This window comes from Lepeophtheirus salmonis, chromosome 13 (genome assembly GCF_016086655.4).
Source record: "Lepeophtheirus salmonis chromosome 13, UVic_Lsal_1.4, whole genome shotgun sequence".
Classification (NCBI taxonomy): domain Eukaryota; kingdom Metazoa; phylum Arthropoda; class Copepoda; order Siphonostomatoida; family Caligidae; genus Lepeophtheirus; species Lepeophtheirus salmonis.
In genome coordinates, this window is record NC_052143.2 from 16,830,510 (window position 1) to 16,852,744 (window position 22,235).

The following is a 22,235-nucleotide window of genomic DNA, read 5'->3' on the forward strand; positions in this document are numbered from 1 at the left end:
TATTTTAGAACTTCTATGGACAGTCCCGACTCTGTACCGAATGTAGGAACTTCGAATACACCTAGTTTGGTCGGTGGTATACGCAATAAGATGTCTGCCGAGAAACGTCGAAAGTTTTTTAAATTGACCAAAACAACTAGTAGTGTTCCCTACTCACCCGCATACTCTTTTGATGAATTTCCTCTTAACCATTATCAACGTAAATATTATTTCTTAATAGTTAGTTTGTGAACATTCATTTTATAACGTGATTAGTAAAATTGGCAAATTAAAAACCCCAAGAATTAAACTTTGTTTATTGCATGATACTTGAACAATTACATTAATTACGTCATTTAAAAATAAATATCTTTTTTTGTAACTATTTCATCTATTTTGCTTTTCTAAATATACATAAAATGCTAAATTACTTTTTATGAATACTCAACATAAAAAAATCTTTATTTAAAAAATGTTTTAATAGTATTAGCTTTGAGTTTCAAATCGTGTTCAGAAAACTGCACAGGAAAAAAGATTGCTCTAGAGAAAATTACTATCCCCCAATGGAGATGGAACAAACAAATATGTTTAAATATTTTTCATTAATAGTATTACGCAAATTTATTACGTTTTGTTATACATTATGAAGTTTTGACAAAATATAGGAAATTTTCCAAACTGGCAATTTTTCTCCAGGCAATTTTTCCCAGGGCAATTTTCCTAGTACAGTTTCAAGTAAATATAATTTATAACTTTAGTAATAGCATTAAATTTTTTTTGTTATTTAAGAATATCTTAAAAAATATTTATGTCTCTTAAGAAATTATGTTATCTTATTAGTACTCGTAACTTTTCTTATGAGGTTGGGTATATAATATAATAAATACATTATTATTATTTTTGAGCAACCATTGTACGCCTCAGTCCTCATATTGGGAAAAAAATTAAATAAATAAAAAGGAAAAATAAAAAGACGACTTTTGATTTTCAAGCAAAACAGTCATTCAAAATTAACTAAATAAATCGTGAAGAAAATATTTTTAAGAATAATAAAGAACAGCAATTCTATAGATTTAATATTTCCTGAAGTATTGACAATAAAATATCAATTCAAAGCAATAAGAATAATTTTTATATATATCCTTGAGGGGAAGGTTTGAATTAATATCCAAGTTCACTAATGGAGTGTTAATACAGAAAATTTAATAAATGCATAATACCATTTTGATATATAGGAAAAGATTCAGAAGATGTTTCAAAAAACAGTTGCATATCTTGTCAAGAATCTCCTCCTTCCTCCATCAACAACTCTCCAAAGCGTCCAAGAAATCGTATGAACAATTTGGCTCTGTCACAAGGTAGGATCCATTTTTTTTTTTTTTTGCAACAATTGTTATTTAGTTTCAGTCATTACCAAATACAAAAAGTTGATCAAATTATGGGAATAGAACAATTAACTAGCAATTTAAAAAAATTGTAAAATATTCTTTTTATTACTGAATAAGTTTTTAAAAGATAGTGAACCACTGTTTATTCAATTAATTATAAAGCATTTACCTGAATATAAATAAATTTAACTTAATGATGTATCATGCATTTGCCATTTGATTCTACAATAGTTAAAAATACATATCAACAAAAGTTATTTTTTATTTATTTAGGAGAGTAACGGAAAAATATACAATTTTCTTAAAATGACTGTTGTGAAGTTATGGAATTTTTTTTTTTAAACTTTAGTAATTTAATTGAAGAATAAACTGCTTTTTTTCCTGACCAAAAGATATATATGTATTTTATTACATAATAGAGTAAAATCTATGGTAAAAAGTAAATTATTTTTGCAAGGGAGAGTCACATATTAGCAGAACACTTATAAATATGTGTAGGGATAGAGGTTTAACCTTAAAATGTATGATGCAATAAAAAAATAAAAAAATTCTTTAAATAGTAAAAAAAAACGGAAACATGCAAAATTCAGTATTACATGATCTTTCATTAAGCTTTCTTCTTTAAAACTCTCATGGGAAGGAAATATATAGGGTAGGGCAGCATAACATGGACTCAAAAGATGGGTTTAGATGTACATCAATAATTTTATATTTTAATAATGAGCAAAAAATAATGTTAACAAAAAATGTAGCCACGTTTTTAGCAAAACTTTTTTAATCAATATGGCCACCTTTGTTATAAATCATAGCCTTTACACGTCCCCTAAAGGCCAAGCAGGAGTTGATGTCAAACTCGTCTAACAAGTTGTCTAATGTAGCCACTATGGAGGACTTCAGTGATTTTTTCAGTTGGTTTTTGAGGTCAAATGGGTGTCCATCTCCAAAATGCCCCATATTGAAAAGTCCAGTGGGTTCAAATCTGATGAAGAAGGGAGCCATATCTCCTTGGACCAGAATTGAGCAATGCTATTTGTATAGAACTTTCAGAACTTGGGACGTGTGAGAGGGGGGAGGCCATCATGAGTCCACCCGTACTTAACCTCAGTATGGACTTCAGGAACAGATTAGAGGTTATCTATGCATACAATAGGGGGTATATTAAGTCAATAATTTTTCTATTTGTGAATTCAATATTTTTACAAGAAATGGCTTATGAAATGTGTATCGTGCTCTGTAAAATATATACTTTAACAGTCAATTACGTGCAATTTAGGTTTTGATGAAAAAGATGCATCCCACTGTGGAAGGTTAATTGTCGTAAATGAGGATTAAATAATTACAATTGTCAAGTCCGATCGTTATGTAAGCACTGTTTTGATTGCCAAGGAGATACATTTTTATGATAAAAGAAAAGAATATTCATCCAAAATAAGGGATTTTTTTTTACTACAAGACATATATCTGTATAAAAATGATCCATTTTAAGAAATTATTTGATATAGTTGTGATTTAGTAAAAGAGTCTTGATTTTTTTGTTACACCCTGTCTTACATAAATATATGTATATATATTTATGTATCTTAGATTTAAAGGAAAGCACCATAAAATGAATGCCATAAAGTAATAAAATATTTATGAGATGTGTGTAATCGATAAAAAAAAAGGATGATAAGTCATGAAAAATCAAAAAAATGTTTTCCATTAAAAAAATACATATTTAAAATAAATGGATAATTTTGAAAATTATTATTATAAATACTTTTATTTTTAAAAAGGATTTGTTTAATTTCTCAAAAAATTTAAAGGTAATTCATTACTCAGTTATAATTAAGAACTAATGTTAGTTAAGTACAATTTTTTGCAAAACACTAAAACCCTATCTCCATATCTAATTTTTTCTACTTCCAACATATATACCCATGATTAGGAGCTAGAATAAAAAAAAGGGGGAATTAAAACAGATAAAATATTTCCAGTTCTGAAATTTCGTTCCTTCTTTGAGACAATTGATTATCGAATGTTTTATTTAAATACCATTTACTTTTACGAGTACTGAAATACCATTGAACAATGTGCGAGGTAAAATTGAAGACTGGAGTTTAAATCAATCTAGATTACTTTAAAGTCATTATTTTACAATTTTCGTTTCCGTTATTACATGTAAAGATTATTCCGGTTAATAAACAATAAAAAGCAAACAAACAAAAATAAGAAGTTGCTAGCATGCTAGATAAAAGGGGACTAATTTCTTCTGACCCCAAATGAGTTCGGAGGAGATCATGCAGGTCGATGGATGCTCCTGGTGTCTTATCACCACAATTAAAAGGATGGTGAATTAAGGTCAGGGCTATGAAAGGTTCTCTTGCAGTCGTACACGCTGGAAAATTTGGATCAAGGAGGATGTGGTCATCGAATCACAAGAAGTCCTGTAAATTCGATGAGGCAGCATACCCTCTGAATGTAAGTGATTGTACAGTGAGAAAGTATGTCAATATTTAGGGAGGTCTTCTTATATAAAGTTTCAACAACTGCTTTTAAGCGCAACTAATGCCAACCAGCCCAAAAATAGGCCAACCAGCTCAAAATAGGTCTGAATTGTAAACTTAGTTTAAGCTATGTCGGTAATTAGGCCACCATCCTCCATAAACTGTTCCCCATCGACTATTACAATTGAGGTGTAGTCGAGAAGATACCAAGTAAAATTTGGATTAACTCAAGGTCTTTAATGAGCATCATTTGCCAGCCATGAATGATGCTTCAATCAAGAAGTACTGTGGTGGTTTTTGCCTGGAGGTAATGCCAATAGCTGAAGGAAATCATTTCGCTAAAAAATGAAGATATATGAATAAAGAATTTACAAAAAATTGTAAGGATTGTTGAAGCAGTTTTTTTGCATGTTGAATATTTATTTTACAAAAATTATATAAACTTATTCATCAGTAGCAAATAACGTAAGTTTATATGTACCATATTTTGACCATGATATCAGGTTTTTTTCTCAGCATGACATAATATTAGAAGGACAATTTCTTTTTAAATTTGTGCACAAATATTTATATGACATGTTCCTTGACGGCAAGGTTAATATATGTGAATATAATAATCTTATAATAATATACATACATTTTTAGCTTAGTACAAATATAAATAGATGTCAAAGTTACTTGGCAAATTATAATATTCATGTCAGATTGTATGGTCTAAGTTATCATTAGTAATCTGAAAGGGTCAAGGTATCGTATTTCATATAATTTAAACTCTTGGTGTTTGGAATATTAACAAAATTTGTTTAAGAGTATTTTTTTTCTAGGACAGACACAATATTTTAGTCTATAAAATTGTATAGGCTCTTTAAAAAGTGATAAATTTAGGTCAAAGCAACATTTTCATGCGTATTATAGAGATGCTCAAATCTAGGTTTATTTATAAAGGTCGATAAATAAAGCACATATGAATTACAAATTATATTAAATATTTTTTTCGTTTTAATTGTTACATACTAATTACAATTTATTGAAATGTACATCTTTCACTAAACATATTTCATATTCAATACCTTGAACAATCCACAATTATCAAATTTGTATAATTTAAACATAAGTTCATCAATATCTGAAACTACGATAAGTTGTGATGCATCCAGATAATCAAAGTGACTAATCTGAACATAGAACGAATATTCAAAATAAAAATTAAATTTTCTTCAGGACTATGATTATTCCTCATCTAAGACATTAATTCATAATGGTTAATTTAATACAACATAAACTGAACACATTTTGAACTCAATGATATGAAACATTCCACCATTATCATTTTCCTCATTGGCTGAAAAGATATTATTTGATTAATCAATAACTGAAACTATGGTGATGTATGAAGATTAATAAATTATATTAAGGAAATCATAGAATTAATGTTCCAATAAATAATTAACTTATTATTCTGTACTATGAGCATTCTTCATCTAGACATAAATATATTATGCCTTGGTTTCATCATGCTTGCTTATTTTAAGCTCGTTGTTAAACAAAATTTGATTTACATATGTAATATCGTTATTAAACAAAAAAAAAAAGATTTATAAACTTATTTGTTGTGTTTTAGCAATCAGAGGTTATGTTGAAGAACCCTGCAGATGTAAACATCAAAAATATGAACAGATAGTTTTTTTTGCAAATTAGTTTTTTATTAGGTAGTTTTGAGGCTATAATCTTATTTTGACAACATGGATCAATTTTTTTAAAACCAAATCTGATTCATTTTTTTAATTTGTTATATCATGTAAAATATATACTAATATGGATATGAGGTGGGGAATATTTTTCCATTAGGATAAACAGAGTATGTTTGCAAATTTTATTGTTTTTTATCAATTTCATCAAGAACAACAATTGCATAGTACCAGGAGTATTTATATCAAAATTATACATTCCAATATCCACAATTATTTCTTAAAATGCCCTCCTTATGCAGCCACCATGACATCCAATCTGGGTCAGAAGCCTTGGACACATTAATGACTTATTAATTGAACATATCAATAATCCCTTCTCAACAGAATCTAAATCAGGGAATCTACAATGCGGTGGGGAACTTTGCAAGCCTTGCTCTCCACAAAACCCCATATTCTATAGTCTAGTGTCGTGCATTCTGGTAATAAAGGAGTTCCACATGCTTGGGCGCCCAGAAATTGGGGATTTTTTCTTAGCACCAAGCTTATGATGTTATGACCTCGTCAAGTGCTGATTCTTGTTATAAACAGTAATTCCCTTCGGAGATATTGGCATCCAACCATAACCTCTCTCAACCCCCCATGCTAATCACTGCCCCCCCCATCATTATCCCCTTGAGGAACTGGAAGTCTTATTAACAATGTTGTTGTGTCTTTGCCCTTTCTGTTTTCTTGGAGAGGATCTCACCACTAATTAAGAGACTAAAACATTGTGTACAAAATCTGATAAACTCTGTAACAATTTATTTTTAATAATCAAACATCGATTGAAAGTAATAATGGCTTCAAGGAGTCTAACTGATTCAATTACAATTACGCAAAGTGTACTTTCTTTTTATCAAATTATTTGTAGTAATGGTCGATCTTTCAAGCCAATGTAGAAACGATGTCGCTTAATAAAGAAACATGAAAGAATATATAAGTATAAAAAAAAGTACAATATTAATATTGAGTTTTTCGAACACACAGCAATCTTCATTGTATCATTCAACTTTTTATTCAAGAATAATATTAAAATGGGTTTGGTTTATTATAGAAGTTAGCTATTTATGTTATATAAATATATATTATTTTTTTAGCTTTTCATTTTATATGCACAAATGTCATAAGAAATAATTGAAGAAAAAATATAAATAAATATTTAAATCTATAAATATCCCTCTTCTAAAAAATAACTACATTATCATTATACAAATAACACAATGTAAAAACAACTAAATAAAAACCGTCGATAAACAGAAATTTTAGATACCACATCAAATAAGGATATAATATTTGAAACTATTTACCATTAAAAGTTCCGATAGTCTCTAAAGAAAGATTTTTTTTTCTTTATCAAGGCATTGGAAAAACTTAGAATCAATATTCAAAGGAACAAATAGTTTGCTGACATCCAACACATAATAGAATCAACACTATATTTTATCCAGATCAAGAGGTGTCCGGAACCATAAAAAGAAGGCAGCATATCTTGCAATAGCTGAAATCATAACACCTCTAATATCTTCAGCGGCAAATGGTTCATAATTCGTAATTTTACCGAAAATATGAGCTTTGGAATTTATCAATGCTAATTATAATGCCTTTTTCTTTACTGGGGATCCTTCTCAATTTGAAAATCCAAACAAAACTAGTCATTTTGTGATCTTTCATTCTGGTTCATCAAGTACGTTTAGGCTTTTAATTTGAATTCAGGGAAAATATAGAAAAGTTTTTATAAAGGAGTCAAAAGTTTTTCCAAAGTCCTTGCATGGAGTTTAATAAGAAATAGGAGTTTTGTTTATGTATTTCATATGTCAAGGAGCGCTCTGTCTCTTGATTTTAATTGAATTTTTAAATACTTTTTTTGTTTACAAATAAGTAATTACAGGTGTACTAAATGTATTTTTATTAAAAGGTTTAGATTATCTGTGATATCCTTAAGCAGTTTTTCTTCGTCAGAATCAAATCTTGAGGATTCTGATTATCAGAAAGACTTCATTTTATCTTCTCTTCTACCTTTTGTGTTCTTCCTCCTGCTTACCCTGCCGAGATTGTGTATTTGCTCTCCCTTCCTTTGAGATCTCTTCAATGGAGGAAAACGCTACTGATCGTCCCCAGATGATCTTTTTATGAAATCGTATTCACAAGTCACTGCAAGACGTAATAACTATAATCATAAAGTTAATGAGAGTATAAATATGAATGGGGACTTTAAACAGGAAACTTTTGTTGTTCTTATTGAGGACAAGGATGGAAAGGTTTTTCACAAAGACAGATTAAAACATACTGATGTTATAATTTAGCTTTATTCTTTGGGTTTAAATAACTTGAACTTGCGGGCGCTAACCCACGATTTGGTGTTGGTCAGGCTTGTTTTTATTCAATTTTCCGGATTGATGTGAGAGACACAATAGAAGATGTGAAGAGAGTGAAGAAAATGATGTTGGAAAATACTGATGGAGTCAAAGAAGAGGAGGTCTTTAAAATGATTAAATAACAGGGGAAAAAAACTTACGTACTACGTTTGTTAATACGTTTAAACGTGTTGAAGAACATAGAATTGTAGATTGGTTAAAGCAATTCGGTAAAATAGTTAAACAACATCGAAAGAAGAATCCTGACGATTAGAGAGCTGAGGAATTATTAGCTCAATACAAGAGTATTTGGAGCGATAGTGATTATATAGTGCAAATTTTTGCTGATCCCTCTTCACTTCCCCAAATTATACCATTTCGAGGAACTCTAGTTATGTTAAAGTTTGCAGGTAGTATAATGGAGTGCCAGAGTTGTTTTAATTTTGGCCATATAAAAGATTATTGTAGTCAAAATAGGGTACGAATCCTTGGTTATAAAAGAATATTTAAGACATTTAACATCTCAGAGAGAGAAAAATAGAAAAAAGGACAATAAAATTGAATACAAATGGCCAGAAGGAAACACTTTCAATTCCAGAGGAAGTTCCTTTGGATGATGATGGTGGAGGGAAAAGTTTAACAATAATAAAACAAAATAATGATGTAGTTGATATAATTTCTTCTGATGAGGATAGTGGAGATAAAATTTAAAGAATAACAAAACAGATTAGTAAAGGAGTTGAATTAATTACGGGTTTACCAGATGTACAATTACAGATGGAGAGTTCTAAATATTGCACTTCTAAGGATAAGCCAACTTCTAGCAATGCCAGAGCAGAGGATAAGTCTGATGAACATGATAACCAAAATCATAATAACATAGTACCGGAGAGATCACTGAACCCCCTTATAAATACCAAGTAAATTTCATTAAGTCGAGATCGTTCTGCATCGGGTAACAAAGGAACAAACACCATCAAGATTTCAAAAATGTTATTAATATTACTTCAAAATTGAAAACTTATCAAAAAAAAAAAAAATTTTTAATAATACTATTCAGTTGAAAATCAATTATTACCAACACTATAACAGATTTTATTAAGAAAAATATGGGCAAAAGTAAGTTGATTTCTTTAAATGTCCGAAGTGGCAAGGAGCGTAAGTCTCGTCACAACCTCATATATGTAGCATTTAATATCAATGAAGGCCGATGAGATATGTCTACAGGATGTAAAAACCGCTTTTGCAACAACGTGTAACTTTCCTTGCCCTATCTTCAGATGAAACAGTTTCCTAAAGAATGGGGCCACATTCTTCAATAATTAATCATGCTCTCGTCTGGCCATCATTTCAAGAATTTAGACTGCCTAATATCGTCCAGAACCTAGTTCAGATCATAAAAAAATTGAAATTGAATTTTATAGCTTTTTGGGAACTTGAAGTTCAAAATGTCAAAATTAATTCTTGAAGAAGCAGGGTTTCAATGGGCCATAAAAGTAAGACTGGTCGACTCTTTTAATTAAAATGTTTCTGTCAAGCAAGATAGTAAAAAGTTTAACAGGATCACTTAATTATCATCATGTAAATATGTTAGAGATACAAGGTCTGTAGTAATGAAGTTTCAAAAGATGTGGATGATATTTTAGATAATGGGTCCCTTTTTTAACAAGCTAAAGCTAAACGTCAAACATAATTAATACTTATCAAATATCAGATGTTTCAAAAGATGATATGAAGAATAATGGGTTAAAAAAAATAGCCACGCTCAACTTATAAAAACTTGAAGAGGAAAGACAACATTACAGCTTCATCAACAAGCCAAATTATGCATAATGAAAATACTTTATGTTAAACGGCGGACATCCTTAGTGCATTTCATGCTTCGTCTAATCCTTAGTTGGCATAAAAGTCCAAAAATTCCAGTTAGAAAGAAGGGAATATATACTCCAGTTTTCACATCCGCTAATATAAATAAATATATTTAAAAAAAAATCAAGAATAATAAAGCCTCTAGTCCGATGGAGCGGGAGGTGTATTTTTTAAATCTTTTGGAGAAGAGATAACTCCATTCTTATTAAAAGTGGCAGACCTATAGAAAAATTTGGGAAATTGGCAAAGTCAGTCTCTAAAGGTCGAGTTGTATTAATTCCAAGGAAAGGGGATGATTTGGATATCAATGATTGGGACCCAACATTGTTAAACGAATCATATAGGGTCCTTTCGGGTGTTATTGCCAGGAAAATAGAGCCGATTCCAAAAAAAAGGATTGGAGCCCATAAAAAAGGCTTTTTGAAAAACAGGAAGATTTCAGATGTATCACGCAACATTCAATGTTCGATAAAATCATTAGGCTCGTATTATATGTTCGGTGCTATTATTGCATGCCTCGTGGCTCCCCTTCTTTCATTCTTTTTTGATGCAATTGAGGAAATTGCTCAGGATATTTGGACCAAGTACTCTGATCATCGGTAAAGAATAAAGTTAGGGCTCTTGGAATTGAATGGGAAAGACATTGAGAGTCTTTTTCACGTAAAAATTGTTTAGAAAAGTTTATGAACCTTAGGATATCTGAAGGGAGGAGATTGAACTTGCAGACGCGTGTCGACATATACAAATAAAGTTGATTTCTTCAGTACTTTATTTAGCTACCGCGTTGCAAAGATTGGCCAATTGGGTGATCAAAGCTGAAGAAGTTATATTAAGGCTCTAAAAAGACCAAGGAGACAATTTGGAGGAGGGCTAGTTCAGTTAGGTGATGTTGTATATAAAATATACAGGAAGATTATAATTAATTTATCCTTTAATCCGGAAAAAGAATGACCTTCTGTCATTTCTTATAGTAAAATATTTGAATACATTATGATGGGAACAGATTCATCTAATTCTTTTCTGTCTGATAGTTCTCCTTCCTGGGCTGCCTCGCGGAGTATTTTGTGGAATGTTTCTACAACGTATAACTCGGTTTCTACTGTGGACATTATTTGTCAGTTTTCAAAAAAGAAGGCGTTCTTTTGGCCTTTTGATAGTACAACTCGTATTGAGGTTGAGGCTCTTTCCAAAGGAATTTTAACTCTCCATGATATGTTTACAATACAAGAGTCAAAGGTTAAGTCTGGAAAATTGTATTACCCTCTATTTAAAGCAAATAAGTTTCACAAATCCCCTATACCTTGACATTTAAAGATTTTAATTCAGACTCCCTTAGAAAACAATGCAAAAAAATAAAAAAATTGTCAAAAACATATTGATCTTCTCGACCTGCCGCAAAAATGGGAAAAGGTAATAATGAAGTCCCTCACTTTTGTTAAGGAGGATAGGAAATTTATGGCTCAGTTCCAAATTTTGAAGGGTTGTTTCTACTTCAACTCTTCCTGTAAGGACTGTGGAAAGAATTTTAACTCTGTCATCCATGCATTTGCAAGAAGTCCAGCATTATATAGTCATCGATATTTATTCGATTTGAGTATTAATCTTTTTCATTAGAGTGACCACTTTCCCAAGTAATAATTTGCTTACATTATTTTTGGAATGCCCAAAGGGCAGGAAAAGGCTACACCAGAAAACTAGGGTTGTCTGCTTTCTTCTATTTAGCCGTAAAACATACATAACTAGCTTTCACACTTCTGGGTGTTCAATAAGTTTTCACTTTTTCAGGAAAATTTTCATTGCATCTCCAGCAATATACGTAGCGTTTTCCTTAAGGATCCCCCGTTAGAAGGATAGAGAATGGAATTATACTGCAGAATTTGTTCGATTTATCCCACCATAGTCATGTAAGTTCTACTCAACTCTTAAAGGTTCAGTAAGAAGATATTTGATGATGAGGACAAAAACATAAACGACATAGTTGTTTTTGTTCATCTGTTTCAATTTAATCATTTTCATATTTTATTAAATAAATTGTTAATATTGAAGATTTGGGCTTTCATCTAGGGGGTTAATTTTAAACTATAACACTTACTTATGATTAATTTTATCATAATCCCTCTTGTTATATTTTATTATTATTTTAATCTTTATATTTGTGTATTATATTAAATTTTCATAAAAACCCAATTAAAATTTTTTTAATTTAAAATCCATCTCAAAATTTAAAGCAATTAATTTTTGGCTGTCCTAAATATATGGTAATGATATTTTTGTTTTTTATCCCAAGATTTCGAGGGATCTAACATTTTCAAATATCTCAGTAATATCTTAATATCCCTGGAATAACTTGTAACTATCCATTCCTAGAGGTGTTTTTTTCGTTATGTCAATGAAAATGTTTTGGTATATCTTGGTAAAAATAGAAGATAATAGATTTAGCCTGCCTCTTATAGGAATATTTTTATTTTTTTGCCTTTAGAGAGAAAGGAAGCACTTCAAATAAAATAAGAGCCTTCAGCCATAAATTTTCTTCTTTATTAATTGTCTTTGCAGCTAAAAGAGGCAGAAAATGTGCTTTATATAAAACTAAGGAAACAATTTTTACAAAATATAGTTCTACTCTGATAAGGCGATAATATTTGCTCAATGTTCTTATTTTTTTATAATCCAAATTTTACAATTTGTGAAATTTTCAATATGTCTTTGCCATTTAATGCCTAAAATTTTAACCCTACTTCTGACATTACAATCTTAAATTTAAGTCAAAGTATCTGGCATCCAAATCCATGGAGGGACAACAGCAATTATACTTTTATTAAGCTCAACCTATAGAAATATTATTCAAAATAAATTAGAATTGCTTTAGTTTATCTAACCCAATGACGTTCAGTGCTGTCTTTGACGAATAATGTGATATCATCCACAAAAATATCGAGTAAATGTTTAAAATTACATAATGAAATTTTCAAAGCCCCTTTATATCCATTGTAGACACAAATATATATATCTTTTTTTTGAATTGCGCCAATAAATAATAAAAGTGGGTAATCTTTCGTACAACTTATCTTAAAAAAATAAAATCACTTACACAACCATCAATCCCAATTGTAGATTATCAATTATAGTGCAAGGCTCTTATATTTTTGAAAAAATACTTAGGTCATAGCTTTAAAACAGCTAAAAGTATATGGATGTACTTAATAGAATCAAATGCCTTTTGGAAATCCAACGCATTGATTAAGCCAATTTTTTTATTATCCGTTAAATTAATTAATAGGGGCCCTTATATTTCTAGAAAAATCAGTTATTTTCTTATTTTTTTAGAAATCCTATTGGTACTCCCTTATGTTTTGGTTGAGGATAATATTCTATATGATTAGTTCAAAACTGTTATTGGCATCCAATGGTCAAATGAAGTACCGTCTCCTGTCTTATAGATGAGTCTAATTCTACCACGTCTTATAGAATGAGATAATTTTATTTACTTCTCCATCGAATTTCAAACTTTAACAAAAACGGAACAAAAACATCGGGAGGAGGCTCAATGTTTATTTGCCCAAAAGATCTACTCTTGGTGCTTTATTACTTTTAAACTATTTTTTTGGCATAACTCAAAATATTTGTATGTGAACACAGGAATCAGCTCATAAGATTTCCGTTTTCTATTTAAATTCCTTTAATGGCCTCTAAGAATATTTGGCAATTGAGAGTAGGAATAGTCCAAAATATAATTCGTTTTATCTAAAACCTTATCTTCAAGAATGATATTTTTATCGCTAGTTTTAGAATTTACATTTTGAAAATACAGAATTTTTCTTCGAAAATTAAAATTGCACTATTTCTTATGCTTTTTCTTTATCTCTTACTCTGCAATATCAGATATTCTATACGCATTAAGAATGTCAGCTACCAAATTCTATAAAATACGGAGCCTTTCTCTATGATCTATCTTGCACATTTGTTCAATAGTATCGTCTCTTCTTTTTGCCCTACTTGAAATATTAGAAGTTATTTTAATGTTTACTATAAGACGAGAAACCAATCGGTTACTTGGTTGAAAGAAGTAAAAAAACATAGTGTTTCATAAATTCTTCTTCTTCTATACTGCCAAATTGAAGGACGTGGCCCAAACTCCACAAGGATGATTTTTGTCGATAAAATAAGTTGTTTACTATTTTGAAAATGCTTGGAGAGTCTTTATCAAGGTCCATTCTTGATGACTGATTTTCATCTTTTTCCATGAAGTGTTTCATCAGGACTTAAAATTTTAACAGTATCAATAGGATTGAGGTCAATTATTTATGAGATTAAGTAAGAATGTTAGTTAGCATGACCAAATCTTTAAATTATATCCCCATTTATGGCAACTATAGGGATACATGAAAGGAAATTAAAATTAATACTGTTTAACATTGATTGGTAGAAAGTATGAGATCTTATATTGGTCCATAAGCATTAATTAAGGAAAACCTTATGCTATTATTATTAACTTAAATTATAATAACTAACTCTTGGATGAGTCTTCTTTTGGCAATAAACAATAGTTGATTGCAAATCTTAATCATTTTGTACTTTCCTGGGATTTTCTCTTTTCTATAGGGAAATACTATTATATGGTGCACATCTTTTTGTATCTGATCCAGACTTTGTACTTGAGATAAAAGTGTTTTCTATATTAATTAGAGTTTTGTTTTTCCTAGTCTGTTTCACATTTTTGTTCGAGTCGAATGAAATATCTTCTAATGGTTCCGAATTGTTGGATGCATATCCTGTTGTAGACATAGTTATACGTCTACCTGTTTCATAATCGACTGAGAGTGGAGGCACCTGTCCTTAATTTATTTTTGCAATAGATCCCAACTTCATCGAATCAACTTCGTCCAAAAACACTATTTTCAAAAAATACTTCATTATGAGTCTCTTCTACGACTTTGTCATCTTGCCCTGTTAAGCGACTTCCTTCTTGATTGTCCGCATCATTTAATAAATTTCCTGCTTTAAATATTTTAGGTTTTGAAAGTTAACAATTATAATCTTGATATATAACTCAATTATCAATTATTACCATGACCTCCTTCTTTTGACATATTTTCTTATCAAGTTCTTTGGCGAACACTAACCGTTTTACATAGATATCGATATCAATGCTGGAGCCTGGACAAATGTGAACACCCTAAAGAACCAAATGGTTCAGTTTTTATTGTTTCAAAGATCATATCTTCTACTTTAAATAAGTGGGCCGTTTAGATGAATGATCGCCCTAAATCGGCTTTAAATTGATTATAATCTCATTCTTTAAGGCTTGGTTGACATAGGTCCTTCTCAAGGTTCTGATAATTTACTTCTACTATTTATAGTTGTGCTATTGATTTTGTTTATGTTTTTACATTTATAACATTTTGTATTTTTTTGGAATTATTTTAGTGTATCAATGACGTTCATAGATGATCTGTTGTGAACAAAATCTAGGAGAAGCTGTTCCAGAGGATCATTTAAGAGATCTATTTTAGTTTTCTTCTTCCTTCTTTTTTATAGTACTTCTTTTTTCGGGAGATTTGATTTCTTTTAACCTTTTAATTTTTTTATGAAAATTAATAAATAATTATGAACGAATATTTAAGTGGTTCTTATCCGGAGTGCAATTATCTTTAAGTAAAGTTTCTTTTTATCAAAAGAAGATATTTTTGATATAAAAAATAATGATGTAGTCGTGTAGATGAAAATCTATAGTCGTTTTGCATGCAATAGTTTTCCTTGAGGTATGTCATATCGTTTAATAAAAATACAAAGTCACTTTTCTTTTTTAACACACCTCGTTTACATATTTTTGATCTATGGAATCGCAATGTAATTGTATTAATTAATATCGTTGGCGTTTTGCATGTAGGATCGAGTGTATACAGAGATAATCGTTTTTTTTGTTTTTTTTAAACTGAATGTTTGAAGTAATTAGGTAAAGCAGAGGTGGTGATCAATTTGTCATTTAGCAGACACCTAATTACCCCAGGCAATGGAAGGTACTGCTGCTAGTTCCATTCATCAATGCTTTCGACTTAATAAAAAAGATTAACAAAATTAAATTTTGTTCACTCAAATGACGTATTTGACTAATTATAAAGATTTTCAACAAAATATGACTTGTTTAAAAAACTTTGACAAACCATATTCAATTATATTAGTACTGGACAAGCTGATGAAAAGTTTATATTTTGTGTTTTTTATAAAATATGGTTTTTTTCAGAAATTTTTCTGAAATTTTGAAGTATTTAAATTTTTTTTAAAGTTTGAGCTAACTTGCGAGAATTAAAAAAATAAATTATTTACACTAAAGTTAGTTTTTTCCTTGCCATGTTTTATGTTTTTTTCAAATATATGCTTTTATAATCAATCATTCAATTATGAGAAAATGCCATGGAAAGGTAAAAAACATCTATATCTTTGAGGTTTTGTTTGAAAAGAAATAACGCCTTGGGTTTTTTTATTCTTTTGTTTTACACGGCATAAACAATTTTGGTTTCATTTACAAAAGAGTATTTGGTTCTAAAACTTTTATTTAAGTTGAAATATTGATTTAATATAATCTAATGAACTCATTAAACAGGGGTTAACCATTACAGGAAATTAATTTAGCATTACATACAGGCATAAGTATTATTTTTTATATCTACATGCATATATATATTATATATATATTTTTCTAATTTCTGTGGATCAGTCGTCTTTGATTACTTTTTTTTAATAGGGGCCTCATTACTCAAGAGTTTAGCTCGAATCGAGAGTTTTGTTCAATTTAAAATTACTGCTTCCTGTGAAAGGCGAATAGTCCGTTAAGTAAAAAATCTGTATATTATATTAAAATGTTTTTGTGATCCTTGATGTAGCATTAGATCAATTTTTAATAATTTCCTACCATTTTTTTTTCATTTCGAAAATATGCAGTTATAAAATATACTCATTTTCAGTAAGCATAGTGATTTATAAGAATATATTATTTTTATAGGGCATATATTACTATTGACGAATAATACTTGGTATAATTTATCGGTCAAACTGACCCGGTCACCAATTTTTTTCAGGAGGAGCAACTAGTAGAAACTTGAAAAGTGATAATGTTCTTCCTCTTATTAGGTCTACACTCAGATAAGACATTAACAATGCCCAATGTGTAAAGGAAATGCAACATTTCAGATATTTCAAAATAAATTTCAGGACAAATCCACATTGCTACCATAATTGACACTAATACTAACAATTATACTTCTAATTATCATATTTTTTTTTTGAAATTTTGTTCATGTAAATACACAATGAACCCATTTCAATCTATTGATATAATCTTTCAAGATTGAATACAACAATTAATAACAAATATGTATCCAAATCATATATATCTCATTAAATCTAAATGCTACAGATACTGGCAATAAGTTAATTAATCAACTGGCTCCTATCTGGGTCCCAGGTGTGTTTTGAGATTTTTTTATAAATTTAATTCTTTTATTTAAGTCATAAATTGATAAAATTTATTTATAACTGTTGTAAATAATTATTGCCTTTAATTAGCCAATTCAAGCTTAACAAATTAACAGCAAGGACATAATTAAAGACCAGTGTAATTCAATTGACATTTGATAAAAATGCACAGTTTTTCTTTATGTTCTTGGGATATCACTGTGTTACCGGTTATATATAATTGCTCTTATTAGGACAAAACTATTTGTCAAAACAATAATTTGTATAGATATTATAGCATTCAAACTATCTGATATAATAATGATTACTCTCAATCATAATTATATTGAATAACATCAATTGTGTTTTTATTTACTAAATTATATAAGCACGAAACATGCCGTAGCTATGAGTTTATCCCTTACACATTTCATTTTTTTCATAATATGTATGTAGGAATCTAAATTATTATGTTTCAAACTTCAGTTTTATTGTAATTTATATGACATTATGTTTCGCAAAAGCTGATTATAAAAAAATTATCAAATGAAAAGTAAATAATTGAGTCGTACAAAAGAAAAATCAACACCTATTATTTCGACTAAAAGTTTAAAAATAAACACATAATACATGCAAAACAATGAAACAACATTTTCAAATACTTGTTTAATAACTAATTTCCTGTAAAATTTATACAAACCTCATAAAACTTTAGTATCTTCATACATATTTTATGAAAAGTTCCCAAGTCATCAAATAATAAGTCTTTTGTCACTGCATTGATTTACATAAGCTAAAACTATTGTTTAAGTTATTACTATTTGTAAATAACACTATTTCAACCAATTTTAACTCTTGCAACGCTCCAACCAAAAGTCAACAAAAACTATTATTATTTCAATTTGATTGATTTTTTCTGTTTTTCTTTAAACTCGTTTTGGAATATTTAATAATCAAACAATAGAGAGGTTGTGTAAAAAAATTCTGAATCAAACATAATATGAAAATTATATAAACTAATAAATACGCATAAAATACATTTGAAATTAAACTCAATTATATTATAATAAATTAATCTTCCATCTTAAACATATTAATAAGTAATTAAGATTAGTCAAAGAATAATTTTGCTTGATGTAAAAATAGTGTTATCGAAATTTCTAATAATGAAATAAATTAGGATTACAACATAATTTAAAAATAAAAAAAACTTTAACAGAATATTCATGTTATTTAATTTTTTTTTTACTATTTCTGACTTTCCAATAGTTTTTTAATTATTCTAAAATTAATTAAAAGGATACCAGGCTCTTTTCCAATTTTAATAGATAAAATGTACTTGGAGTTTGAAGCTGTTTATAGGCGTGAGCTAACTTTTCAGTGAGAAGACAAGATCAACAACATAAGGATTAAGGGGGGGAGAGGGGGGTACAAATGAATATCAAGCGAAAAAAGAAATTTATCTTTGAGGCAGAATCCAAAACTGATCCTATCTTTTTTCTTAGTCATCTGAATTATAAAATATCTTGAGTGATAGTATTTTGGGACTATAATACTTCAAAGTCACTTTTTACCATCAAAACAATCTCCAAATTAAAAATGGGATTAAAATAACTTAAATAAAAGTGCTTTTACTGATTCTGTATCTTGTTCTGAACTCTATATATTTCCAGTTTTCGGCAGAAAAATTATAAAAAACCGACACTATTCTTGAGACCCTATCAATTTTATTTATAAGTCATAGTGATGAAGAATATTATAACCAATTTTCCAAAGTATAATTTCGCAAAAATGTTTAAAAAAAATGACAAAATAATTTTAACATTTTAAAATATAAAGATATAAAATGGAGCAAAAATTCTTGGATATGCATATTGTTTTATAAATCTGTTTTAAATTGTACATGTAATACTTTTTTTATAAAAAATTGCTATGAAAGTTCTAATCGCTATGTATTAGGAACTAATTATAAGGATCTAAAGAATAGTGTCGTTTTTCATCATTATTCAGACTAAAAATGGAATAGATTGAGTTCCAAACAAGATATATACTCAATAAAACCACTTTTATTTTTACCACACATTCTTATCAACTCATGTAAAATGAAAGACAATGTAAAAATTTTGCGGATAGTATGGAACTCTGAAGGACCCTGTCTCTCCGATTGGTCGAACTGAATTTCTATTGTAGAAAATGTTTCCTATCAATAGTGTAATTTTAACTTGCAAATCAAAGCTGATCTATATCATAACATGCTTGTTTCTAAAATCATTTATGTACCGTCGGCTACTCCCTCTGTTACTGAGAAAGTCATGAAAGAGGAAAAAGTATCGGTAAAATTTTTTCGATAACAGATATAATTACGCCCTTACAAATACCCCCCAATCAATTGGATATGTGTGAGGGGGGGGGAGAGAATGTTTTTATTAATAGATATTCTACCAAAGATATTTGGAAAGTTATTTGCTGATAATAATAAAAAGCCCAAATTAAGATCAAATAGTTTCATCACGAAATCGGCAATTCCATTACATTTTTATGTTTGTTTCTGTTATATCATACTATTCAATTAAAACAATATCTACTGAAACAGAAGCTGTACAAAGAATTGTTTGGTCTAGTATTCCAAGATTTTACAGTAATAGTAAGATTGATTTCATCCAACGCAACCTTATAGAAGACACTTCATCCAAAATCTTCCAGGCCCTGAGGATATTGTTTCAAAAACCCCTTTCGGTTCACGATCTAAAACTTTATAATCATTGAATATTCTTTTTTGCAATTCAGAGAGTATCTAAAATACACCCACCTCTGATGCCGTGCTATATGAAATTTCATTATGCTGTTATGAAGTCTATGGAACCAGGAACAATTTTTTTAAAAGTATATATCATTGCTGGATCTGCCAGTATCTTGGGAGAAGAAAATACTTTGTCAATAAAGGGAATTCATGACGGGAGGAAATTCAATTCTCAGTTACAGATATCGATTGATATCATTCTTTATTTTAAGTCATGCAATAACTGTGGGAGAATGTAGAATAATAGAGTAACGCCTTTTTTGACTGTACCGTTCTAGGGATTGTCAATAAGTTTTTAGGGTTGAATTTCAAGAAACAGAGTCCAATGTTTTAAAAACTGCAATGATATTCAGCATTACTTCTATTCAGTTAAATAATAATGAAGAAAATGTCATTTAATGTTACCATCAGTAGCGTTAAAGGTTGTGTGGCACAAAAATTAAGAAAAGAAAAACTTATCCAGCCATACGACATTCGAATACTAATGAACTCAGCAGCAGCTAGATATTCAAAGTTTTATTTTAGAATTCCACAGTTAGACGGAACAATATAGTTATCTTGCTGTAGATTTAATTAATTTTATCCAGCAGTCTCAGCCAAATCTTTTAAAATCTTAAGTTATATTATAAGACAGTTTAGAAAACACTACCAGAAACAATTATGTCTGAATGTACGAAACTTATTGTGGAATTATTTTTTTTTGTTATTTATATTCCTTAGTTATGTAAGAATATGTTTTTTTTAAGGTGTTTAGAATAAATATTGAATTTTGTTTTTATTAAAATACAATTTTCCTTTTATGTATTTTTCTTTATATTTATATAATTCAAAACCTTGTAATTGAGAAGAAAAAATGTATTTTTTTCAATACTTTATAGGTTTTTAAATCAAAATGTGTCCATAAATGACATTTTCTGTGTAAAATTGAAGGTGATTTTCTTCTTTTAGTTAATAATATTAAAAATGTTCTTCAATAGCAAAATTTCGATTTTTTGTCATGACTTGAAAGAAAGTTAATGAATAATAGGTATATTTTCAAACACTAACATGAAATATATTGTGATGATTAATGAGTACTCTTAAAATATTTTGTGCGTCAAAACAGAGTTACTATATCTTGTTACGTACATCAATTAGTACCAAGAAAACCAAAGGAGTTTCATATTTTTAAAGCTGTATTAATCAAACGTATGTATGATTGATTATTATGTTTTGATTTATATTTGTTTGATGGTTTTATGTATTTATTTGATTAACTGTTTTATGGTGTAAGTCTTGGATAGGAGTATAAATTTAAACTAAAATTTTTATTTATGTTAAAAAGATTTTAAGATGATCGTGATAATAATTTAGTTGTAAGCTCAAAGACAATTATTTAATCCAAAAATAATGATCTTAGTCATTTTTCCCTTAAACTTGTAAATAAAATTTATTTCAACATTATATATTCCTTTTTTCTAAAAGCAACTCATTGGCAAAACATACCGAAAATATTTTTATCAAATAAGTTAATAAATAAAGTTGGACAAAAAAACTTTGTAAAATGGAAATTTGTGATGAAGTATAATCAAATTATTTTTTAAATAAATGAGGGATACTGTATTATTGACATATAACTATTACTTAAACGGTAGATGTTTTTTCATACTGTGCAATAAAATTAGTTAAATCTTGCAACTTTATCTGCCCCAATGAAATAATATTTTTAAAAAAATCACTTATATCAAACACATAAAGAAATAATTGAAGTTAGTTTGTTTGCAAACTTACAATTTTCTCATATTAACTTTTGCTCAGGGTAAAATGAGCCTACAATGTTGTATATAAGTTGCATAAATTAAACTAATATGGTTCTCAAGGTGGCCAAAATAGAAATGACGGAGAAGACCTTTCCAGGACAGCAAGAAGTGGAGGGCAGAATTTTAAGAAGGATCCAGAATTCCGGTACAGCTTGGAATAGAAAATCAAAAAGGACGCCACCAAATTGATGAAGTTCAGGAGGCTCAAAAGTCCAAGTTTTGCTGCTTAACCCTGTTTACGAAAAACTATACTAAACACTTATTTTTAGATATTTTAGTGATTTATTTGAATTAATTTCACTCGTAAACCTACTTGGTTTTATTCACTTTATGTTATACGACCAAAAATAGGTAAATCTTTTATAAATATAACAAAAA

The 22,235-nt window shown here is 29.0% G+C and overlaps 1 protein-coding gene across 2 annotated transcripts in view; it reads left to right on the top strand.

Annotated features, from left to right (window-relative positions):
* Positions 1-22,235, top strand: part of LOC121128236 (uncharacterized) — a 389,803-nt gene that overhangs the window by 118,121 nt on the left and 249,447 nt on the right. For both annotated transcript variants that reach the window (XM_071892657.1, XM_071892656.1), the window contains exons 4-5: positions 9-199; positions 1,215-1,337. In XM_071892657.1, coding sequence (XP_071748758.1) covers positions 9-199; positions 1,215-1,337 — 314 coding nt within the window. The remainder of the gene's footprint in view (positions 1-8; positions 200-1,214; positions 1,338-22,235) is intronic.